Source organism: Phyllostomus hastatus, unplaced genomic scaffold (genome assembly GCF_019186645.2).
Source record: "Phyllostomus hastatus isolate PE091 unplaced genomic scaffold, TTU_PhHast_1.1 phas_scaffold_501, whole genome shotgun sequence".
Classification (NCBI taxonomy): domain Eukaryota; kingdom Metazoa; phylum Chordata; class Mammalia; order Chiroptera; family Phyllostomidae; genus Phyllostomus; species Phyllostomus hastatus.
Window position 1 is genome coordinate 36004585 of NW_025334033.1, and position 18944 is coordinate 36023528.

Sequence of the window (18944 nt, forward strand, 5' to 3'; positions counted from 1 at the left end):
TCCCAAGGACTAGCGGCTGGTGGCAGCACCGTCCCTGCTCAAGAGCCCTCGGGATCCCCCCCCCCCCCTGCCCTCGCTCCGGTGACGGAGTGCCCCAGCCCCCAGCCCCTCCACAAGCCGCAGGCAGCGGCCGGGTGGAATTCACCCAGACCCCTCCCCTTCCCCAAACTTCTTCCCTCCACCCCGCGGCTCCTCCAACCCAACCCCTCTCCGCATCGGGCTCCTCCCACTCCGCTCCCCTCCCCTTTTCTGGCCCCCACTTAGGAATCCGCTCCCCCCACCCCCTGCGGCAGGCCGGTCCGGGATCCTCCCCCCACTCCCTCCGCTCGCCCGCCGCCGCCCGGGTTCCTCTCCCCCCGCTCGGGCGCTCCCTGCCAAGCCCATGATGTAATGGTGTATGTTAATCAGTAGCATGTGGGGAGCTCCGGCTTGAGCGGCTCAGTCCTCCGCCAGCCGACACTGGAGGCAGCGGCGGTGGCGGCGGCTCGGACCCACAGCGCCGCACTCTCTCCGCGCCGCCCGCCCCGACGGCATGGCCCGAAGCCCGCGCTCCGGGCACCCCGGGCCTCGCTGACGGCCGCCGCAGGCCCGGACCCGCGCGTGGGCCCCCGAACCGCCGCTATGAGCCGCGCGGAGGTGAGCGCCCCTTTCCTTCCGCCCCTGGCAGGGGACCCTCGGGCCATTGGGTCCCTTTCCAGGGGACTTCCCTCTCCCCTCGAGAAGTTCTGCGAGCCGGGAAGCGGGATGCTGCGAGAGAGCCGCCCCATCGAGGGTCGAGTCCCTGGGCTCCCTCCTTTGCTGGCGGCGGCTCTGCCCGAACAGGGATAGGACTCGGGGAGCCTCTGAAGCCGAACTTTCTTTGAGGTCCTTGGGGGGCGTGTGCCAGCGGCGTGGAGCCGCAGTCCCGGCGGGGCCGCCCCGCCTGCTGGGGGAAGTAGTGCTGTGGCCCCGGCTGTCTCCGCGAGCGGAGCGGCGTGTGCCCGGGGTTGTGCCGCCTGCCTTCGGCCTGGGACACGCGGACGAGGCGCTGGGCCGGACAGACCCGCCCGCAGGAGGCGGCAGTGGGGGCAGGATGCCTAAAGCACACACGCGCATACACACTTACACAGATACGCACAGGCACGCGCACATCTGATCGCTCAGGGCGAAGCAGGCCCTGGAGACCTCCCGGGTGGGCTGGAGCGGTGAGGCGCGGGGGAGCCGGGCTCTGGCTGCGCCTCCGCCCGCTGGGCGAGGAGCTTTGGGTGGGGAGAGTTTATTTTTGTCTCGAGCTGCTGCCTTGGCTGCTCACGGCCTAAATCCAGAGGGGCGCCTGGTGGTGGAGATGCTGGCTGTCGCTGTAGATGGAGCTGCAGCCTCTCGGCTGCTTCTCCGGCAGGAGGACGAGGAGGAGGAGAAGGAGGAGGAGGAGGAGGAAGGAACTCGGGCTGTTGCTGCTGCCTCCGCCTCTGCTTTGCATTAGCCCCCACCCACACCCCCGCGCCCCTCGCAGCCGCATTGCAAGTTTTCTGCGCGAGGAAAATCTGTTGCTGGTGCTGGCGTTCTCAGACACAGCACCCGCGGCCAGTCCGGGTGGGGTGTGTGGGGAGCACCAGCCGTTCCCAGAGGCAGCAACAGGAAGCCGTGGGGTCTCCTCCCGCACTCGGGAAGGAGGCTTCTGAGGCTTCTGGTCATTCCCAGAACGGGAAAGCTCGTCTCCCGCATCGGGGTGCGGAGAGGGTGACCGGAATTTGGGGGACCAAGACCCCGCGAGGCGCCCCCCGCCCCCTCCGGTGCACTCGTTGGGCGCGCTCCCTCGCCGGCCGAGGTCTCACTGCGGCCCTTTCTCTCCTTTCAGTGGTGACCGCCGCTCGGGAATGCGGGTGTAGAGGGTCGGAGCTGCCGCCCAGCAGGAAAGAGACCCCGGGACGCCGAAAATTACCATCCCGAAGCTGTGAGAAGGAGGGGGGAAGAAAGCATTCTTCATTCAGTTTGTGTGCCTTGTGCGGATTTTTTTTTAAAAAATCGTAATTTTTTTTTAAAAGAAACATTTCCGTGCTACTGTCTGTCATCATCTCTGAGGAAATCAGCCAGAACCACCGGAACGTAACTGAAACCAGACGAGAGGCAGGAGCCGAGGCGGTACCTGCAGCGTCCGGGCGCCCGAGCCACCTTGGAACCCGAACGCGTCTCCGGCGGCCGCAGGGCTGCGGCTCCACCAAACTTTGGGGCAGGCGGGCCGGGCTGCGGCTCCCAGGGGCTGTGCAGACCGAGGGCAGCCCCCTAACCATGATGTTTCGCGACCAGGTCGGGGTGCTGGCTGGCTGGTTTAAGGGCTGGAACGAATGCGAGCAGACTGTTGCGCTGCTGTCGCTGCTCAAGCGCGTGAGCCAGACCCAGGCCCGCTTCCTCCAGCTCTGCCTGGAGCACTCGCTGGCCGACTGCGCGGAGCTGCACGTCCTCGAAGGCGAGGCCAACAGCCCCGGTGAGTGTGCGGCCGCCGCCGCCGCCGCTGTCGCGCCTGTCTGTTCCCCGCACCCTCCCATTCGCGGCCTCCGGCCCAGGCTCCGCCCCCGGCCGCGGTTCCTCGGGGACACGGGCGCGCCGTCCCCGGGCCCTTGGCCTCTCAACCCCTTCTCCGTCCCGCCCCTGCCGCCCACTTTCCTCCGCTGGCCGCTTTGGGTTGGGTTTTTTTTTTTTTTGCCCACCGTCAACTCCATTCCGTGTGGTAGCTACGGTAGCATGAATGATTGATTTTTCTCTTATGCAGTTTCCTGGGAAATAAGTAAGTCAGGTCACGTAGAGTCTGGATTTTCTGGGCTTTTTTCTTCATTCGGGCAACGTGGCTCTCTGGGTTTCGGCAACACAGGAGGAAACCTGGGACTGCTCTTCGGAAGCCGGACTTTGATTAGGCTGTGTGAGCAGTCCATGAAAATCCAATTTTATTCTTAATCTCCCCCCACGGGCATTTCAGTTAGAGCTCCGTATTCTGAGTAATACGTAGGTGACGCTACAGAGTATTGAAATACTTGCAATTCCTATACTATTTGGATATGCTCATCTGTCATGACGGTGTTGGTGTTGGTATGGATCTTGTAGAAAGGGTCTCACCAACCGGAGGCATGTCCTTGCCGCTTTTTGTTAGGAAACTTTACTGAATATAACAGGATTGTCTTATATTACTCTGCTAGGATTTACCGACACCTCAACTAGTGTAGAAAGTGCATGCATGCAGAAGGCCCAGCAGTTTGCTCTTTGCTAGCATGGGCAGTGACAGACTGGAATTCTATCCCTGGATGCAGAGGGGTGGAGCGAGGCTGGGGGATGGAGGGAAGGTCTGCTCGTTGTAATTTTGGATAGGGGAAATTCTTTCCTTCCTGCGGCAGCAGGAGGGTGAACAGAGCCCCCAGTGTTTATGCAGAGCAAAGAATGCAGGGTCCTCTTCCAGCTGTTCCGTGTTAGAGCTGTTAGCCTGCAAGACTCAGCAGAGGTCTGGGCTGCCATTTGATGACAAGGGCCAGTCCAGGGCAGTGGGGCCTGGGAGACACAGAATGAGTGTGTTGTCAGGGCAGCAAGCAGGGAGTCAGCCTCCTCCTCACTCCTCCTCCCTGATGTGGTGCTCATGATGCTGGAAACACCAGGAGGGGATGTTTCCATATATAGAATCAAAGGCTGGAAGTGACCGCTTGAAATCCTCACAGTCCTTTTCCTGAGCAGACAAGACTGTACCTACAAGAGCTCGTGCTGCCCAGTGCTGGGGGTGGGTGCATACTGAGGGAGATCCCACAGCCCCCCTGGGATTAGCCGGAGCCTGACAGGGCACCCTGTTCCTCACCAGGGTGGTGGTGGCAGGGTCCCTTCAGCCCCATATTTGCAAATAGCTGAAAGGCCAGCCTCCTTTATAAGGGTGTGGAAGCATGACCAAGATAACTGATGTCCACTCTCTTTATTTCCATCCTTGATGTGACAGGGTAGCCTGGCTCACCTGCTTGATTTTGCTTCCTCAGGTTTGACAAACAAGGTTACATAAACTTTTGCGTTTCCTGGGATGCACAGGACTGAAGTCCCGTCATTTATGTCGAATGCTTGACTTCAGTGCTTGTGGGGACGGCTTAAAATGATGATAATTAATCTTTTGGTTACTCAATTATTAGAGCAACATTTTTTTCCTGCTGATTAAAGAAGACTTTCCAATAGAGCAGCAGTTTAGTAAGTGAAGCATTACTGTATGGTATTAAAAAGAAGTTGCTTACTTTAAAAGTCTTGTAATTTAATAATTCAAGAAAAGGGTGAACTTCTATGAGTTGTTTTGTCATTTCATAATCCACCGCCCAATTTTTTCCATACTTATTTGTCTGAGACACCTGCCTGTTCATGCTGCTGAGTGCTGCAGACGTGCGCCATCTAGACCCATTATGTAAGATAAGGACCGTTTTCCAGTTTGTGGATTAATCTTTCGATCTGGACAGTCTGTTTCCTTGGAATCCTTTGCATTTGTTTTGTTGTGTGGCCAGGACGGAAATTCCTTCGTCGTGGGATGATGGTTTGCTTTACTTCTTGAAGCATGGGGGCCAAAAAGAGCAGCAAGGTGTGTCGGACATATCTGAGTCTGAAGAAGGGCTCACGTACAGACACTGGAACACGCAAGTGAGGACGAGGAAAGGGCAGAGATGCCCACTGAGCAACCAGGATCGGTGGCCTAATCCCTGGGAGAATACTTCAGATCCTCTCTGGGAACATAATTACTCTTATTTTAGACAACAGTCTTTACATTAAAAATAATTGAACAGTACTCCATTGTGTAGTATGGCTATTAGTGCATTTAGAACGGGGTGATTGGCTGCTGTCGCCAGGAGTGAAAAATGATCCCTGACAGCTTGACAGCCAGGGAAGAGACAGAAAAATTCAGGGCAAAAATTCAGGTAGGAATCCTCCATCAACCCCACAGCCATTGCCCTGAAATAACATAAATCAGTAATTGATGTTTACCATGAATGAGAGTGAACGACCCAAGGGATACATTTTTAAGCACACTCTTTGAGAAGAGAGGGAAATAGGCCATAAACTTTGGAAATATTGACACTTAAGAAAATTGACCTCCCAAGCTGTTTCAGTCTGTAAAGCTCTTACCCATTCAGAAAACTGGGCTGTGTATGATGACTCGTTCACTGGCTGGCGGAGGTTCCCTCTACCAGAATCCTCATGTATCAGTTACTTTACTTTGTAGCCATCAATTCAGGAAGCACACATATTTCTTCTGGTATTGAGAGCTTTTAAAATTTGGCGAATGGGCACCAAATTCATATCTAGGGTTTCATCTCTATATAATAAAAAAATTAGTAATAGTGTGAACTTGGCCCTGTTTTCTTCAGAACTGATTTTAAATAGATAGAATCTTTCACCTTAGACCTTGTTTATTTGAAATCTGTGGGATGCATTTGGATATTAACTTTTCATTCTTTTAAGTTTAGCATATATTGAGAATCTAGTGCCTCACTGGTTCGTCCTTTGCCTCAGGTTCATGGTCATCTGAGATCAAAAATAAATGGTTGATCCCGTTTCTGTGGAGTTATGTGTGTGTGTGCATGTCTCCAGATTTGCTGGGTAGGTACAGGTCATGATCAGCTCTTTAAGTGGAGGTGTGATTTCAGAAGCTTTATAGCTTTAGAAAAGTACCCTTCAGCCACCAAGCCAGGTTCACATCGAGACTTCTAGACCGTCTCAGTTTGAAGATAATTGTTTCTAGAGCCAAGAGTTCATTCAATACCTAAAAGTGGCAAAAATGTAACCCACTGACTATACCTGCAGTTCCCCAAAGAAAAATAGGTTGTGTGGCATTTGTTACTTGGACTTGAAATATATTTTTCCAATGGAAATGGTGTAATAGATGGAGATTTGCAGGTGAATCCACAGTGACTTATTAACGCACAGAACAATGCATATTTTTTGAAGAATTGCATATGTTTGCAATAAATAAATGGCAAAAAGTTACATACTTTACTGACAATTAAATACAGGAAAAAGCATTAACTGAAATGGTGATGCTGGAGACAAAACTAATTGTGAACATTACAAAGGACTTGCAGGTATATTTGCTCTCATTACAGGGCGAAGATGTTGGCTGTATGATTTTTATGGTTTTTAGTTTCCACATTGTAGGTACACCATACCCTGAATTGCTTTTTTGAAGTCACAAATGGCATAAAAGGAAAGCCAAAGAATAGTGACTTTCCTGATGATACTGGATAAGCTCTTGTTTGTAGTTCTTTCTCTCACTTATTCATCTACATGCATTTTCTGAGTACCTATGATTTCCCTGGCCCCGTGCTACGAAGTGGGAATACAAGGGCAACTTACTGTATAGTTTGGTGTCTGGTACACAGATACTGTGTCGAGTAAAGGACTAACACAATGTCATGGGTGCTCAGGCACAGATATGGGTGGGAGCAGGGGTTCCGTTTGCATTGTGAACCTAGAAACTGATTGCCTAGGGGAGTCAGGGAGGATTCACTGAAGAAGAGGTATGTTTGAGTTGAGCTTTGGAGGGTGAATAGGAGTTGGTTCGATATGTCAAAAGGATTGTAGAGAGCAGGCAGCAAGGTGTTTTCTAAGCAGAAAAGATCATATTTATAAAAATATTGCCTTCTCAAAGGGCGCAGTGGTGTGCAGGAAATAGTGAGTTCAGAGTGGCTAGAAGAGTATAGAATGTTGAGCTCTAAAGAGGCCAAAATTAAAACAGAAGCTATGGGTGTACAGGACTTTGTCAGTTAAGGTATTTGGACTTGACCCTGCAGAGATGACAGAAAATCCAAGAATGCTTTTTGGAAAGGAGTTAAAAGATGAAAGGGGTGTGTGTGTGTGTGTGTGTGTGTGTGTGCGTGCGTGTGTGTGTGTGTGTGTGTACACACTTTTGGAAAAGAGCTTTCCTGTATTTGTGTGATCCTCTGAGAGGCAGAGATGGGAGGCAGTTTGGTTTAGACAGTTTCCATGTTGGCCACCTGGTGGTGTCATCAGCTCAGCGTAGCTTTGTTGCTGTCTGCATTGCTGCATGGGGTGGGGGGAAGAAAGGGTTGAGATGGAGAGGAAAAGAAGGTATTGCCCAGGTGGCCACTTATTTATATCTGCAGGAGGGCATATGTCCTAGAAGATTCTTAGAGTATGTATTTTGAATCAGTCAGTCAGACTCAGAGCCTGTTTTCTCATCTGTAAAAAGGAGCTAATCAAATCTTGTTATTGTCCAAAAGTTCCTTATTAATCATCAAATGATGATCTATTCTATTCCCCAGGTTTACATTTACCTCTAATTAATACAGAATTTATATAAAAATGTATGTAAAATGTTATGTAGGGGATCTTTTTATTTAAAAGATTATCAAGAAGAGATCGGAGAGGACTTGGAACCCTGAAAAGACATGAGCTTACTTCACTCCACCTTCTACATTTTAGCTCTCTTTTTCTCTGTCATGTTGGTTCCTAAAAATGCAGCACTGACCCAGTTTTCCCAAATTTCCTGTCAACATTTTTTTCCTTCAGTTGGTGAAAGCGGAAAGCAGATGCTGAATGAAATATATTGGGCTTTTGTATCTGAAACACTTTTTACTTAGGGTGTGGTAATTTTGTTTGGGTGGGCCATACACGTATGTGCTCTTTGTTGTGAATAACTGGATGTGAGTGTTTAGCTTCGGTACCCAAGGGCTTCAGCAACTGAGTATGTGTTATAAACAGGTCCCACGAAAACAAGTCAACATAGACAGACAGACAGACGTAGCAGTCAAACTGGTTGGTTTATGTTTAAACAAACAAACAAACAAACAAACAAAGGTGAAATGAGAGTCAGAAGGGCTGAGAGATAACTGAAAACTCCCCAGAAGATCCCCCAGAAACGTAACCCTAAAAAGAATTAGCAACACTGGAGAAGAGAAAATATTGCTCTCCGTGACCTGGAGAAACTGGGGTTTTCATCCATGGGCTTTTGCCTTGTATAACTCATTTTCTAGGAAAGGTGTGGTACTCATAAAACATAAAAAAATTACTACTTTAAGTTTTTAGCCTGTTCCTTTCTTTCCATCCCTCGTAATCATTCCAAAGCCTTCCTGAGTCCATCCAATTCACATAGATTAAGATGCAGAATTAGACATCTCCTCTGAGCTTTTTTTTTTTCTTTTTGGCTTCTGAGGAAGCTGCCCAAAGGCAGGAGTCTTCCAAAGAAAGCACCACTCTCAGAACAGGAGTCAGGCTTTCTCTCCCATTTAGTGAGTCCGGACGTGGGCCTTACTGTGAAGAGGCAGCTTGGAGTTCTGAAGAGTCAACCAGCTCTTCTGTAGGAGCATGTCACTCCTTGGGACTTACAAGCTAGTTCTCGGAGGTTGTTCCCACTTTATGTAGCAACCATTTACTTTATTATTTTATTTATTTTATTTTTATTTTTCACCTCTGAGACTGAGGCTGGGTTGAGGAAGGCAGAGCTGGCTTCTGCTGCTGCATTTCCCTGGGCTTTTGGACATGCCTCTGCTGGAATTTCCAGGCCTTCTAATGATCAGTGTCCCATGGAAAATCAGGCTCCAGGAACAATTCCTTTTTTTCCCCCCTGATGCTGTGGACTATGAGGTTGAGTTGGAAAGAGCAGGAATGTTCATCCCAGACACCAGATGGGAGAGATCTCTTCCTACTTCCCCAGCACACTCACGTGAAGCACAATCATTGGAGTTTCTGAAGCAGCTTGTCCTCACATCTCTCGGTGGAATTCAGGTGTTTGTGTGCAGCATAGATACACATAGAATGTTGACTTTCCTTGTACACACGTATCTATGTGAGTATATGCACCAAATAGTGATTTAAGTGTGTGATTAAAATGGCAATGCTGAACCGCTTTTGAATTTCCAAAGTGTCATAGAAGAATAGGGGTGTCATCTGAAGCCTCCCTAAATAACATTGTGTCCGTTTGGGAAAAAAAAAATGGAGGGCAAAAGTAGGTTCTGTACCTAGTAGGGATCTGGGAAGTTAACACTGGTCCTGTGTAAGATCCTAGAAGATTATTTAAAACTTGATCTGCTAGTATTTGGATGAGGAATTAGGAAGTGGCCTGGTTTTCCGAAGAATGGGAAGAATGGGTAATGGAGAACTAACTGACGTCATTTCTTTGTTGACGGGGCAATGGGATGGGAGACAGCATTTCCAGGGAAATTCTGTACTGTGGGCAGATCACAGGAATTCTGATAGGGATTCCATGTCTGAGTTTCAGCACCGCCTTTGGCAAAGCGCCCTCCTTCCTGATGGACAAATGGAGGCCTGGACAGCGGGATGAAAGTCTAGTCCGGTGGGGTTAGAGTGGTTTCAGTGACTGACAGGCTGGCTTTGGCGACTGTCAGTCTCAAGGAAGGTCTTCGGTGCTGTGCCTCAGGGCTCCCGTGTAGACATGTGGCTTGGCCTGGGGCCTCCAAGAAAGCAGGGTTTGAGGCAAGGGCTGGCGTGCAGGTAGTTTATTTTGGGCACTGACCTCAGGGAACAGGAAAGAGGGTCTGTACCTCAGAAGGGATCAAGGGACAGATGAGGTGGGCATTTACCCACAGGCTTCCCTGGCACCTTGGTCAAGGGTGTCCCAGCGTGCCAAGCCCTGCTCTTCCAGGCTCGCGGAGCTGAGCCTTTCCATGGTGTCTTGCACTGTGGTGTCAAGAAGCCCCCAGGCAGAATGCTAGAGAGACCTGGGGCAACTGCAGCAGAATGTCGTCCGGTTAGGCCTCCCTGAAGCTGGTGGCCACAGCAAGGGCTGCAGTGTGAGCTGGGCTGAGAAGGCGGAGCTGAGGGCTTCCTGACACAGACAGAATCCTGATCCCAAAGAGTACTTGAAGAGGACAAGATGACTGTGAAATCACTCTCTGCAGCCCCTACACCTCCCTTAGCGGAGGCGTGGCTCATTAGCAGTGTGTGCGAACAGGACTTCTGGCTTTTAGTAGACTTCGAGCTTAGTATGAATAATGTCACAATGTGGTTGTCCCCAAAGCCACTAAGCCTTTAATAATACATTAGAAATATGATACAATATGTAATAATATTGTGTTTAGAATGGATTTTCCGTTCTGAATAACAATACAATACAAGCTCTGGCCAGGCTGTCCTTTCAGTCTGGCCAGACTGGCCACGCACTGAGTACTCACGCTGGGGAAGATGGACAAGTCAGGAAGTGGCCAGAGGGAAGAGCCTGGAGGTATACCCGAAAACCAGGGAGACATTTCGGCTAGAGAAAAGATGAGCGGAGAACATGACAACTGTCATTGGTTCTTTGAAAGCTTGGCTTGGAGGCTTGGAGTGGTGGAGGGGTTCAATTCTGTATCCGTGTAGAAGGCAGTGCGTGGAAGGTGCAGTTCATGTAGCTCAAAGTACAGAAAAATTCTACTGATCAGGGCTCCCAGACAGTGGCTTAAGCTGTTTTGGAGGCAGTGGTGTGGGTTTCACCAGAGGTGGACAAGTGGTCTCATGGTCGCTTTGTGCAAGGCACAGAATAATACTTCTAAATGGGTCTGGCTCTGATTCATTGAAAGCCTGCTTTGTGTCAGGCACCTTAATGAATTCTTTCCAGGCAGTATCTCATTTATTCATCCCAACCACCCTATGCGATTAAGTGGGGACAGTCATTATCCCACTGGTCAGGGAAGAAACAAGTGGCCTCACTTCAGAACCACTCCACCCTCTCCATTGGAGGAACTCAGTGCGAGTTTTTTTAGAAAAGAAGCTGAGACCTCTTGGATGGCCCCCAAAGTACCTCCTCACCTTAAGATTCTATGACTTCTGTGGAATGGGAATAAAGATAAGAAAACAAAACTTTCAGGAGCAGAGAAGAAAAAGAGAGATAGTACAAGTGAATGAGTATGGGTGGTCTTCAAAATCTTCTTCAAATTATTTCCAGTGTATTCCTCTTGTACTTCTTGGCCTGATTGGGCCACAGGTTTGTGGCTTTTGTTTAAGAGGCACACTTTAGAGTGATTTTCTGTTCTTTTTGTGAAGTAGGCGTTGAAGTGGCGCTAAGTGACCGTGATGAGTGGTGCCACCGAGTTTAAGAAAAGATGTAATGAACTAGATTGAATATTGCTGCTTTGGGGTCACCCAACAGCAATAAGCCTGGAGTGTCAGTCATTTATTAGCAAAGGTAACTCATAATTGCAGTCTCCATCCCATGAATCTTCTTGTTCTCTCCATCTGATTCTAAAAGCGACCATGAGATAGATATTCTTTGTACGGTACTCGCTGCCTGCCTTTCCTTCCTTCCTTCCCTCCTTCTTCCCTCCCTCTCTCCCTCCTTTCCTTCCTCCCTCCCTCCTTTCCTTCCTTCCTCTTTGGCAGTGTCAGGAGAGGCGCTGATACCTGCACATACACATACCCGTTACCTCCAATTACCGAACAGGTGAATGACACAACGAAGCAGAACTAATGGCTGTGAAAATTAAATGCAGTACATTGCAATAATTAAATAATATGCTTATTACTACCCAGACTTGTGAACATAGTAAATGCTTAATAGCTGGTTTCTAAATTATATAAATTCCACAACGTAGTTATTATCTCCACTTTACAGATGAGCAGATGTAGGTTGAGAGTGGCTGAACCTGTGCCTAGCTCACCAAGGCGTTTCTGATCCGGAAGCCTGTGTTGAATCCTCACCCCCAATGCATGCTGCAGATTGCTTCCAGTTCTTAGGTAAATAAAACGTTGGCATTTAAAAGAAAAGTGCCTGAGGATATTTAATGGTAGTTTAATATGTTTCACTCTAACGTTTTATAAATTGGTCTTGGAAGAGTTCTTTTCAGCTTGTCCTTTTTAATGTGCTTCTTATTTATCAGATTTTAATCCTATGGTGCTTGATATGGCTTGGCTCCTTTTTCACACTGGCAAATTTTTTTTAATTAAGTGAAGGCATCAATTCAGAGTTTCCCTTCCTGTGAGGGAGACTCGGGGAACGGAAGCTTCTGCTGCCTCTGCATGAACAGGCAGGACTCGGGGAAGGAAACGGGCCCTGCAAACTGCGGAGATGAAATAATGAGCAATGGGTTGCCTAATAGCTCATGGCATCCTTGACATTGACACACTAGCAATTGATGAGCTGGGTCAGGATCTCCTTAGGATCTAGAATTGGGCAAAGCACCAACTTGAGAGCTGTAAGTGAAAACAAGCTTTTCCATTGTTTGTAAGTGGAGGGAAATTTCTGAAGATTGGTTTAGGAAGACATGTCTCAGCTGGTGTAAGAGTGAATTCTTATTTCATTTTCTAGCAGCATGAAATTAAGGAGTTGGGAGAGACCATGCTGATTCCAGCCCCTCTGGTGAAGATTTGAGAAGACTGGGGTCAGCTAGGGGACTTGCAGTAGGGGCAGGGCTGGTGACCTAGGCTTGATAACCTTCCCATGGTTGACTCGGCCGGCACGGCCACCACATTGAAGGACTATGTACGCTGGGCACGAGCAATGCTGTCCTTTCCTGAATGTCAAAGACGGCATTTGTCAGGATGAGCTCCTTGAAGTGGTTTCCAGACCACCCCCCCCTCCTTTTTGTGTGTTTCGTCACTCACAATACAGCACTGATTTGTTTTCATTGGAAGATGATTACTACTCCTATTTTGAGACTGCAGTTTCGTGTAGGAAGGTTTGACTTTATTTTGGCATGTTTTAATCACAGTTCCAGTAATGTCCTCTTGATTTATGCGGACTCTGACTCAGCCACTCTGGAGTTACCCTAAATCCCAGCGGAGAACTGGGAGTCGTTCCTGACTGCCCCGCCGCCTGTGGGAGGGATTTCACTCCCTGGCTGGTGAAGCGGTTTCTCCCTGGGTGTTCTCGTGTGGGGCGTGGCGGACCAACTGCAACTCCTCCTGAGAGCGCCCTGGCCCCTCGGGGCTCGATGGCACCCTGCAGGTACAGTCGCAGTGCAAGGCCGTGTCATCATTCACCTTCCACACTAGCCTGTGTCTTCTCACTTTTGTCCTCCAGAACCTGATATTGTGCCTGGCACGTAGGTGGTCTCAGTATGCTTTTGTTGAATGAATGAGTACAGAGAAATCGAACTCCTAGTCCTAATCCACAATGAGTTTCCATCTTGGTTGTGAGAAAACCCTAAGCGCATAACCACTTAATAATAGAATAGGACAAGATGCTGAGCCTGGTGCTGTTACCAGGAGGTACATGATAAAGGCCAGATGTGAGCAACAGGTGCTTGGACCTTCGGTGCCTTACAGAAGACCTGGGCTGGGGTCCTGGCATCCTCACTTAGAAGTGTGTCTCCTTGTAAAAACTATTTAAATGCTCACAGCCTCCATTTCCTCATCTGTGAAGTGGAGTCAGCCCTGCGAAAGTCACAGAGCCATTACCAGGATGAAGTGGGGTCGTGTGCGCTTGCAGAGTACTTTGTGAGCTGCATCGTGTTGTATCAATGCAGGGTGACACGATTCTCGAATGGCCAACTGAAGCAGTGGGATAAAAAAAAAATTGGGGATGTGGCAGTTTAAAAGGTCCAGGAAAGATAACTGTGGGTTCTTATGCAGAGCTTTTGCTTATTAGCAAGAGCTGAAATAAGCACACGTGGTTCTCTCGGGGAACGCCAGCCCCTCTGGGCCTGGCCCGAGGCCTGGACCTGATGAGTCAGTCGGGACCTGCAGCTGTGCCGGCCACAGTCCCCACAGGCTGGCCTGGCTGTCATTTGTCAAAGTTCATTTTGTGTCCACTTTCATCCTTTTAATTGATTAGATCGCTGAGTGTACTTCCTTCGAGTATGAAGGACTTGGATGTCAGTGCTAAGGAATTTCTTTGGGGAGAGTTATGCAAAATTCTGTGTTGTGACCACGGCACCTGCCTGCAGATGCTCTGCTGTGGGTGTTCGCGGAGCCAGTGGAAGCAGACTCCAGGGGCTCCGTACCTCAGCCGGTGGGTCTGGATTCTTCACAAATTTGTGATCATTAAGTTGTTTCAGTTTTATTATTAAAAAGGTAACTTCATAAAGTTATCATCCACTCAAAACCATTTAGTGGGAAACCTTTGAGTATTTTTGCATACCTCAGCTAAAAAGGAAATAATTATGCTTGGCTTTTTATTCTTTAATATTGTTTCCACCTTTACCTTTCATTGACCAAGTGTCAGTTGGAAAGGGAGCATGGTTTCTTGTCAGTGTTGTTGTTTGTTGGCTTTGAACAAAACCTCCCTATTCGCACATGCTCTTTGAGTGACAGAGTGACCCGTGCTAGAACAATTCCCAGTTAACCGCAGCGCTTGCAGACGGACGCAGCTCAGTTGTTCGACACTCAAAGCGCGAGCTGGGCGGCCGATTCGAGCCTGCAGTGTGATTCTGACGGTAAGCCGCTGGTGGACTGCACAGAAATACTGCGGTGTGTATCTGTTCCGTTCGCAGAATTTCGGAGAGGAGTAATTAGGACAGAATCGCTGCTGCTGGTTTTCTTTAAGATTTCCCCACTTCTCATTGAGAGAGGGAAAAACTCCCAGAGTTAAAAGAGGAAGTGCTTGGGTATTGTGTTGAATATCTCAAGGGCTAGAATGGTGAGGAGTTCATCAGCTGATGCTCAGTCCATGGAGAGAAGACGGAGAAGGAGGTGCCTCACCATCCACGGTGCTCCAGCACCGCCCTGCACGGCGCCAGCTCAGCATTCAGCACAATGGACTGCAGTGACCGTGTTAGCTGAGGAACTGTCCCAGAGCAAAGAGAACCACAGAGGTGACAACCTAATGCAACCTGGGGTTCCAGCTTGGCTCCTGGATTGGGAAAGAACATTGTCAGTATTGGGACAATTGGTGAAATTTAAACATGGACTATACACATTATAGGGGATAATATTATAACAATTTTAAATTTCTTTAATATTATAATTATACCTTGGTCATATTAGAAATTATCATTATCATTATTATTTTAGTCCTCACCTGGGGATATGTTCTTTGTAACTGATTTGAGAGAGAGAGAGAGAAGGGAATGGAAGGGAGATAGAGAGAGAGCGAAGGAGAGGGAGAGAGGGGGATGAGAGAGAAAGAGAAACATCGATGCCAGAAACATCCATGGATTACCTCCCGTATGTGCCCCTACTGGGGATCAAACCTTTAACCTAGGAATGGGCCAACTGGGAATCGAACCCACAACATTTTGATGTACGGGACTATGCTCCAACCAATTGAGCCACCTGGCCAGGGCAGAAAATATCCTTATTATTAAGAGATGCATTATCAAGGCTTTGGGGATGAAGAGATATGATGTCTGCAATTTATTCTCAAATGGTTACATGTAAGGTGACAAAGATTAAGAACTGGTGAATCTTGGTGAAATGTATATACGAGAGTACATTTTTTAAAATAAAAAGTTCAAAATGTTTACCTTTTTCCATTGATATCCTGCACTGGAATGTTAGCTCCAGGAGGGAAGAGCCTGTGTTTGATCAGCCTCATTGTAGGTAGTTGCCAGATAAAATACAGGATGCACAGGTAACTGAACTGCAGATACACCATGAATAATGGGCCATACTATTCTCACTTACACTAAAGGGACTATCCGTGGTATATCCGCAATTAGAGTTAACTGGGGATTCTGTATTTTTTTACTCCTCATCTGAGGATATGTTTCTTGATTTGAGAGAGAGAGAGAGGAAGGGAGAGAGAGAGAAACATCAGTGTGAGAGAGAAACATTGATTGGTTGCCTCCCATACATGCCCTGACGGGGGTTTGAACTGGAAATGTAGGTACGTGCCCTGTCTGGGGATCAAACCCACAACTTTTTGGTGTATGGGACAATGCTCCAACCAACTGAACCACCTGGCCAGGGCTGAGGGTGGTGTATTTTTATTTTCTGTATCAGGCAACCTTGCCCTGAACCAGCAAGTGCCCCTAGTACCAGCAGAGTACGTAACAAACCCCCACAAGGTATTCCTTCGTGCTAGGGGTGAATGACGTGGCATTTCAGAATTCTGTTCTGTGGCTTCTAGAAGATAAAACCCATTGCATCAGAGCTTGGAGCTGGGACCTACTTGCCTGCTCTTGGATATGATTTTCTCCATGTCCTTCTTCCTTTGATCAATCTTTTCTCTTTGAGCCAATTCCAGCTTTCTCCATTTCTCTGTAGTTGGTGGAGTCAGCTGGGTTGCATTTTATACTAAGTTACTGCATCCTGACACTCCTGACAATTTTAAGATCTTCTCACACACTTGAGTAAAATGGATACTAGAATCTATTTTGACAGCTGTTGAAAATCTACACTGTTGCGACAGCAGGTTAAAGAGGTTATTTGCAACACTGGTATTATTCAGTGAACCTTTTGAAAAGATGTGCACACTGTTCTGTCAAATAGCATTTTATAGAATTTAAATGATTTTGGGGTTCACAATGAAATTATCAAATAAAATACTCTTAGGGATTATGCACTTAGTAATATTTTCCATTAATTTTTCCCACCGATATACATAGTACATTACAATGGTCTCAGTTACCAGTGCCTCTTAAAATTCAGGTGTAGAGTCTGTGAATACAGCTAGTCTATGCCAGCTGCCCCATCGATAACCTTCCCTTTAAAAGTGACCTTTGTGCAATTTCATAAAGAATGAATATTTATACTGTTTTGTTGTCGAGCTGCTGTGCAAGTAACAGGTGGCTTGGGTTGGCCTGCTTTCACTGAAATCGATGCAAATAAAGCATTGTGTTATTTTTACCATTGGAATTGTGGTGGCGTGCTAGACTGACTTCATTTTTGGAATTGCATCTCAGTGTTGAGGTTTGGGGTTAGGGTGGAGTCTATTGCACATACATGGGTTGAAGAGCTTACAGATAAGACAGAGCAGCTGAGGGATCAAACATCCAGGGTCATCTCTGTGTGGCAGAGGAATTTTTATCAGAGGATCTGTTGTTCTACTGGGCTTTAGGTTTGGGGGCAACTGTGCAGATTAACTCTTTGGACTTGAATGTTTTCTTTTATCTCAGGTCCAAACCATTGAGGAGGATCCCGGCAAATTAATGGTCAGTACAGTGCTTAGCACATAGTAGGCACTCAGAGTAAAGTTTGTTAAGTGGAATGAACTTGGTAATTATGTTTGGATCATTATTTCACTTTTAATATGATTTAATTAGTTGAGAAGATCTTTTAGTTACTGCCCTTTACCCAATTGCTTGGCAACACAATTGTTAACATGTTGTCTGATTAAAATAAATGTTCCAAGCTAAGTTTACACTCGATAATATTATAATATAAAGAATTAGGAGCATTAAGTGGATGAAATAGAATTTGACACAAAAGCTATTTCTGAGAAGTCTATTTTATTAAACATACTTTCTTTTGTGTCTGAAAAGATTTATCAGATTGTGCAAATCAGGTCCTAGCAAATTAGCTAAAAGAGTTTTTTTGAAAGAAAATATTTTTATAAGAAGAATTACATTTCTATTGTAGAAAAATGGAAAAATAGAGAAAATCACATAAATCATACCTATAATCCTGTTTCTCATTTAACTGAATATATTTAGAATCTTCTTTCTTAACATAAATACACAAATAAATTTTTTACTCAAATACACAAAATTAGGACCATATGTGTTTATATGTAGTTTTGTGAAAAATACATTTAAACTGTCTCTTTAAATTTAATGTCATTCATATTTCAATGAAGCACCATTAGTTCTTTTACAATAGCATTTTTAATGACTGTATCACATTTATGGTATGGCTGTGCCACCATTTATTAAACCAAACGTTTACGCTTGGTCATGTAGGGTATTTCCAGGGGGTTGTAATGCTGTGATAAGCATCCTTTAAAGCCCAGTTATTACTTTGGGATCTATGCTTGTAAGTGCAATTTCTAGGTCACACATCCTTAAAATTTTGCAGAAAGTATGTTAACCACATTGTCCCGAAAGTTTGGGTCAATGAATGAATGATCCTATGCACATAAGTAGGTTACTTTTTGTACTCTCTTCCTAATTGGATATTAGTAACAAACAAAAGAAACCTTTGTTTGATAGGTTCTTATTATTTTCAGATACATTTCTTTGATGATACTTTTTTCTATATGTATCGTTCTGCTGTAGTTTTTACACTTTTCTTCTGTCTCCTTTTCTGCTGTGATTTGATATCTGGAAGTTTTAAATTTTGATTCTGTTGGTAAGAAAAGGATTTTTGAAAGCAAGTGTTATTGCTGTCAAAAGCTTCTTCCCCCCGCCCCCGTGGGAGAACATTTAGTGTTCCAGAGGAAGGGAGAGGCTGCTGCTGAGTTTCACGTAATCATCTCAGAAGAGTTTTAAGTTATTAAAATTTATACAACTTACGTATTAAGAATAGTATGTCAAAGAGCGCAAATTAGTACTTTTATCCTAGAAAGTGTTCATTTCGGAGTTTGGTCTGTTTTACACTGTGACACATTAGAGGTGGAACAAGAGTTAGAATGGATAAATGATTCATTATGTGTGAAATTTTTCGGAGCCGAAGTAATTTACATACTCATCCATGAGGAATGCCTAGAGGTGGGGGTGGAAACAATGACTGCTAGAGGTCTGTGAAAGCTGATGGCTTTCTGATTCACAGACACCTACGGGGTCAAAAAGCCTCATGTTTTCACTCCAGTGTGTTGAAATTTTATAGCCATATGTGGTATGGATACTTTGTTGGGTTTTCCACGTTGATGTTTTTCTGGTCCATTCTACATCAAATTTATGTTACCAATGTAAGCAGCAAGACTCGACTCCAAGCAAAACTGTTGAAGAAGCCGAGTAGCATTAATATCAGCTACAGCCAGTGCCGCTCAGCGAGGGAGGACACGTGTCCTGGCAGGAAGCAGTAGGATCGCTTGTGTCATTTATTTGCTCACAATTTTTTTTGGTGCCTGTTCAGAACTGTGTTTCTTGTAAGAAGGGACACATACCATGTTAGAAGTTGAAGATCCAGCTATATACAAGACATAGCCCCTTCCTTAATTTGAAAGCAAAGTCCATTGCTTTGATTTGTGT

At 46.7% G+C, this 18944-nt stretch overlaps 1 protein-coding gene across 2 annotated transcripts in view; it reads left to right on the forward strand.

Annotated features, from left to right (window-relative positions):
• Positions 1-365: 365 nt before the first annotated feature.
• SAMD4A (sterile alpha motif domain containing 4A) overlaps positions 366-18944 on the forward strand; it is a 200673-nt gene continuing 182094 nt past the window's right edge. Inside the window, exons 1-2 of one of the 2 annotated variants that reach the window (XM_045822366.1) lie at positions 366-636; positions 1838-2464. In XM_045822366.1, the coding sequence (XP_045678322.1) occupies positions 2269-2464 (196 nt within the window). In that variant the 5' untranslated portion in view covers positions 366-636; positions 1838-2268. The remainder of the gene's footprint in view (positions 637-1837; positions 2465-18944) is intronic. The other variant, XM_045822365.1, reaches the window with a different exon arrangement.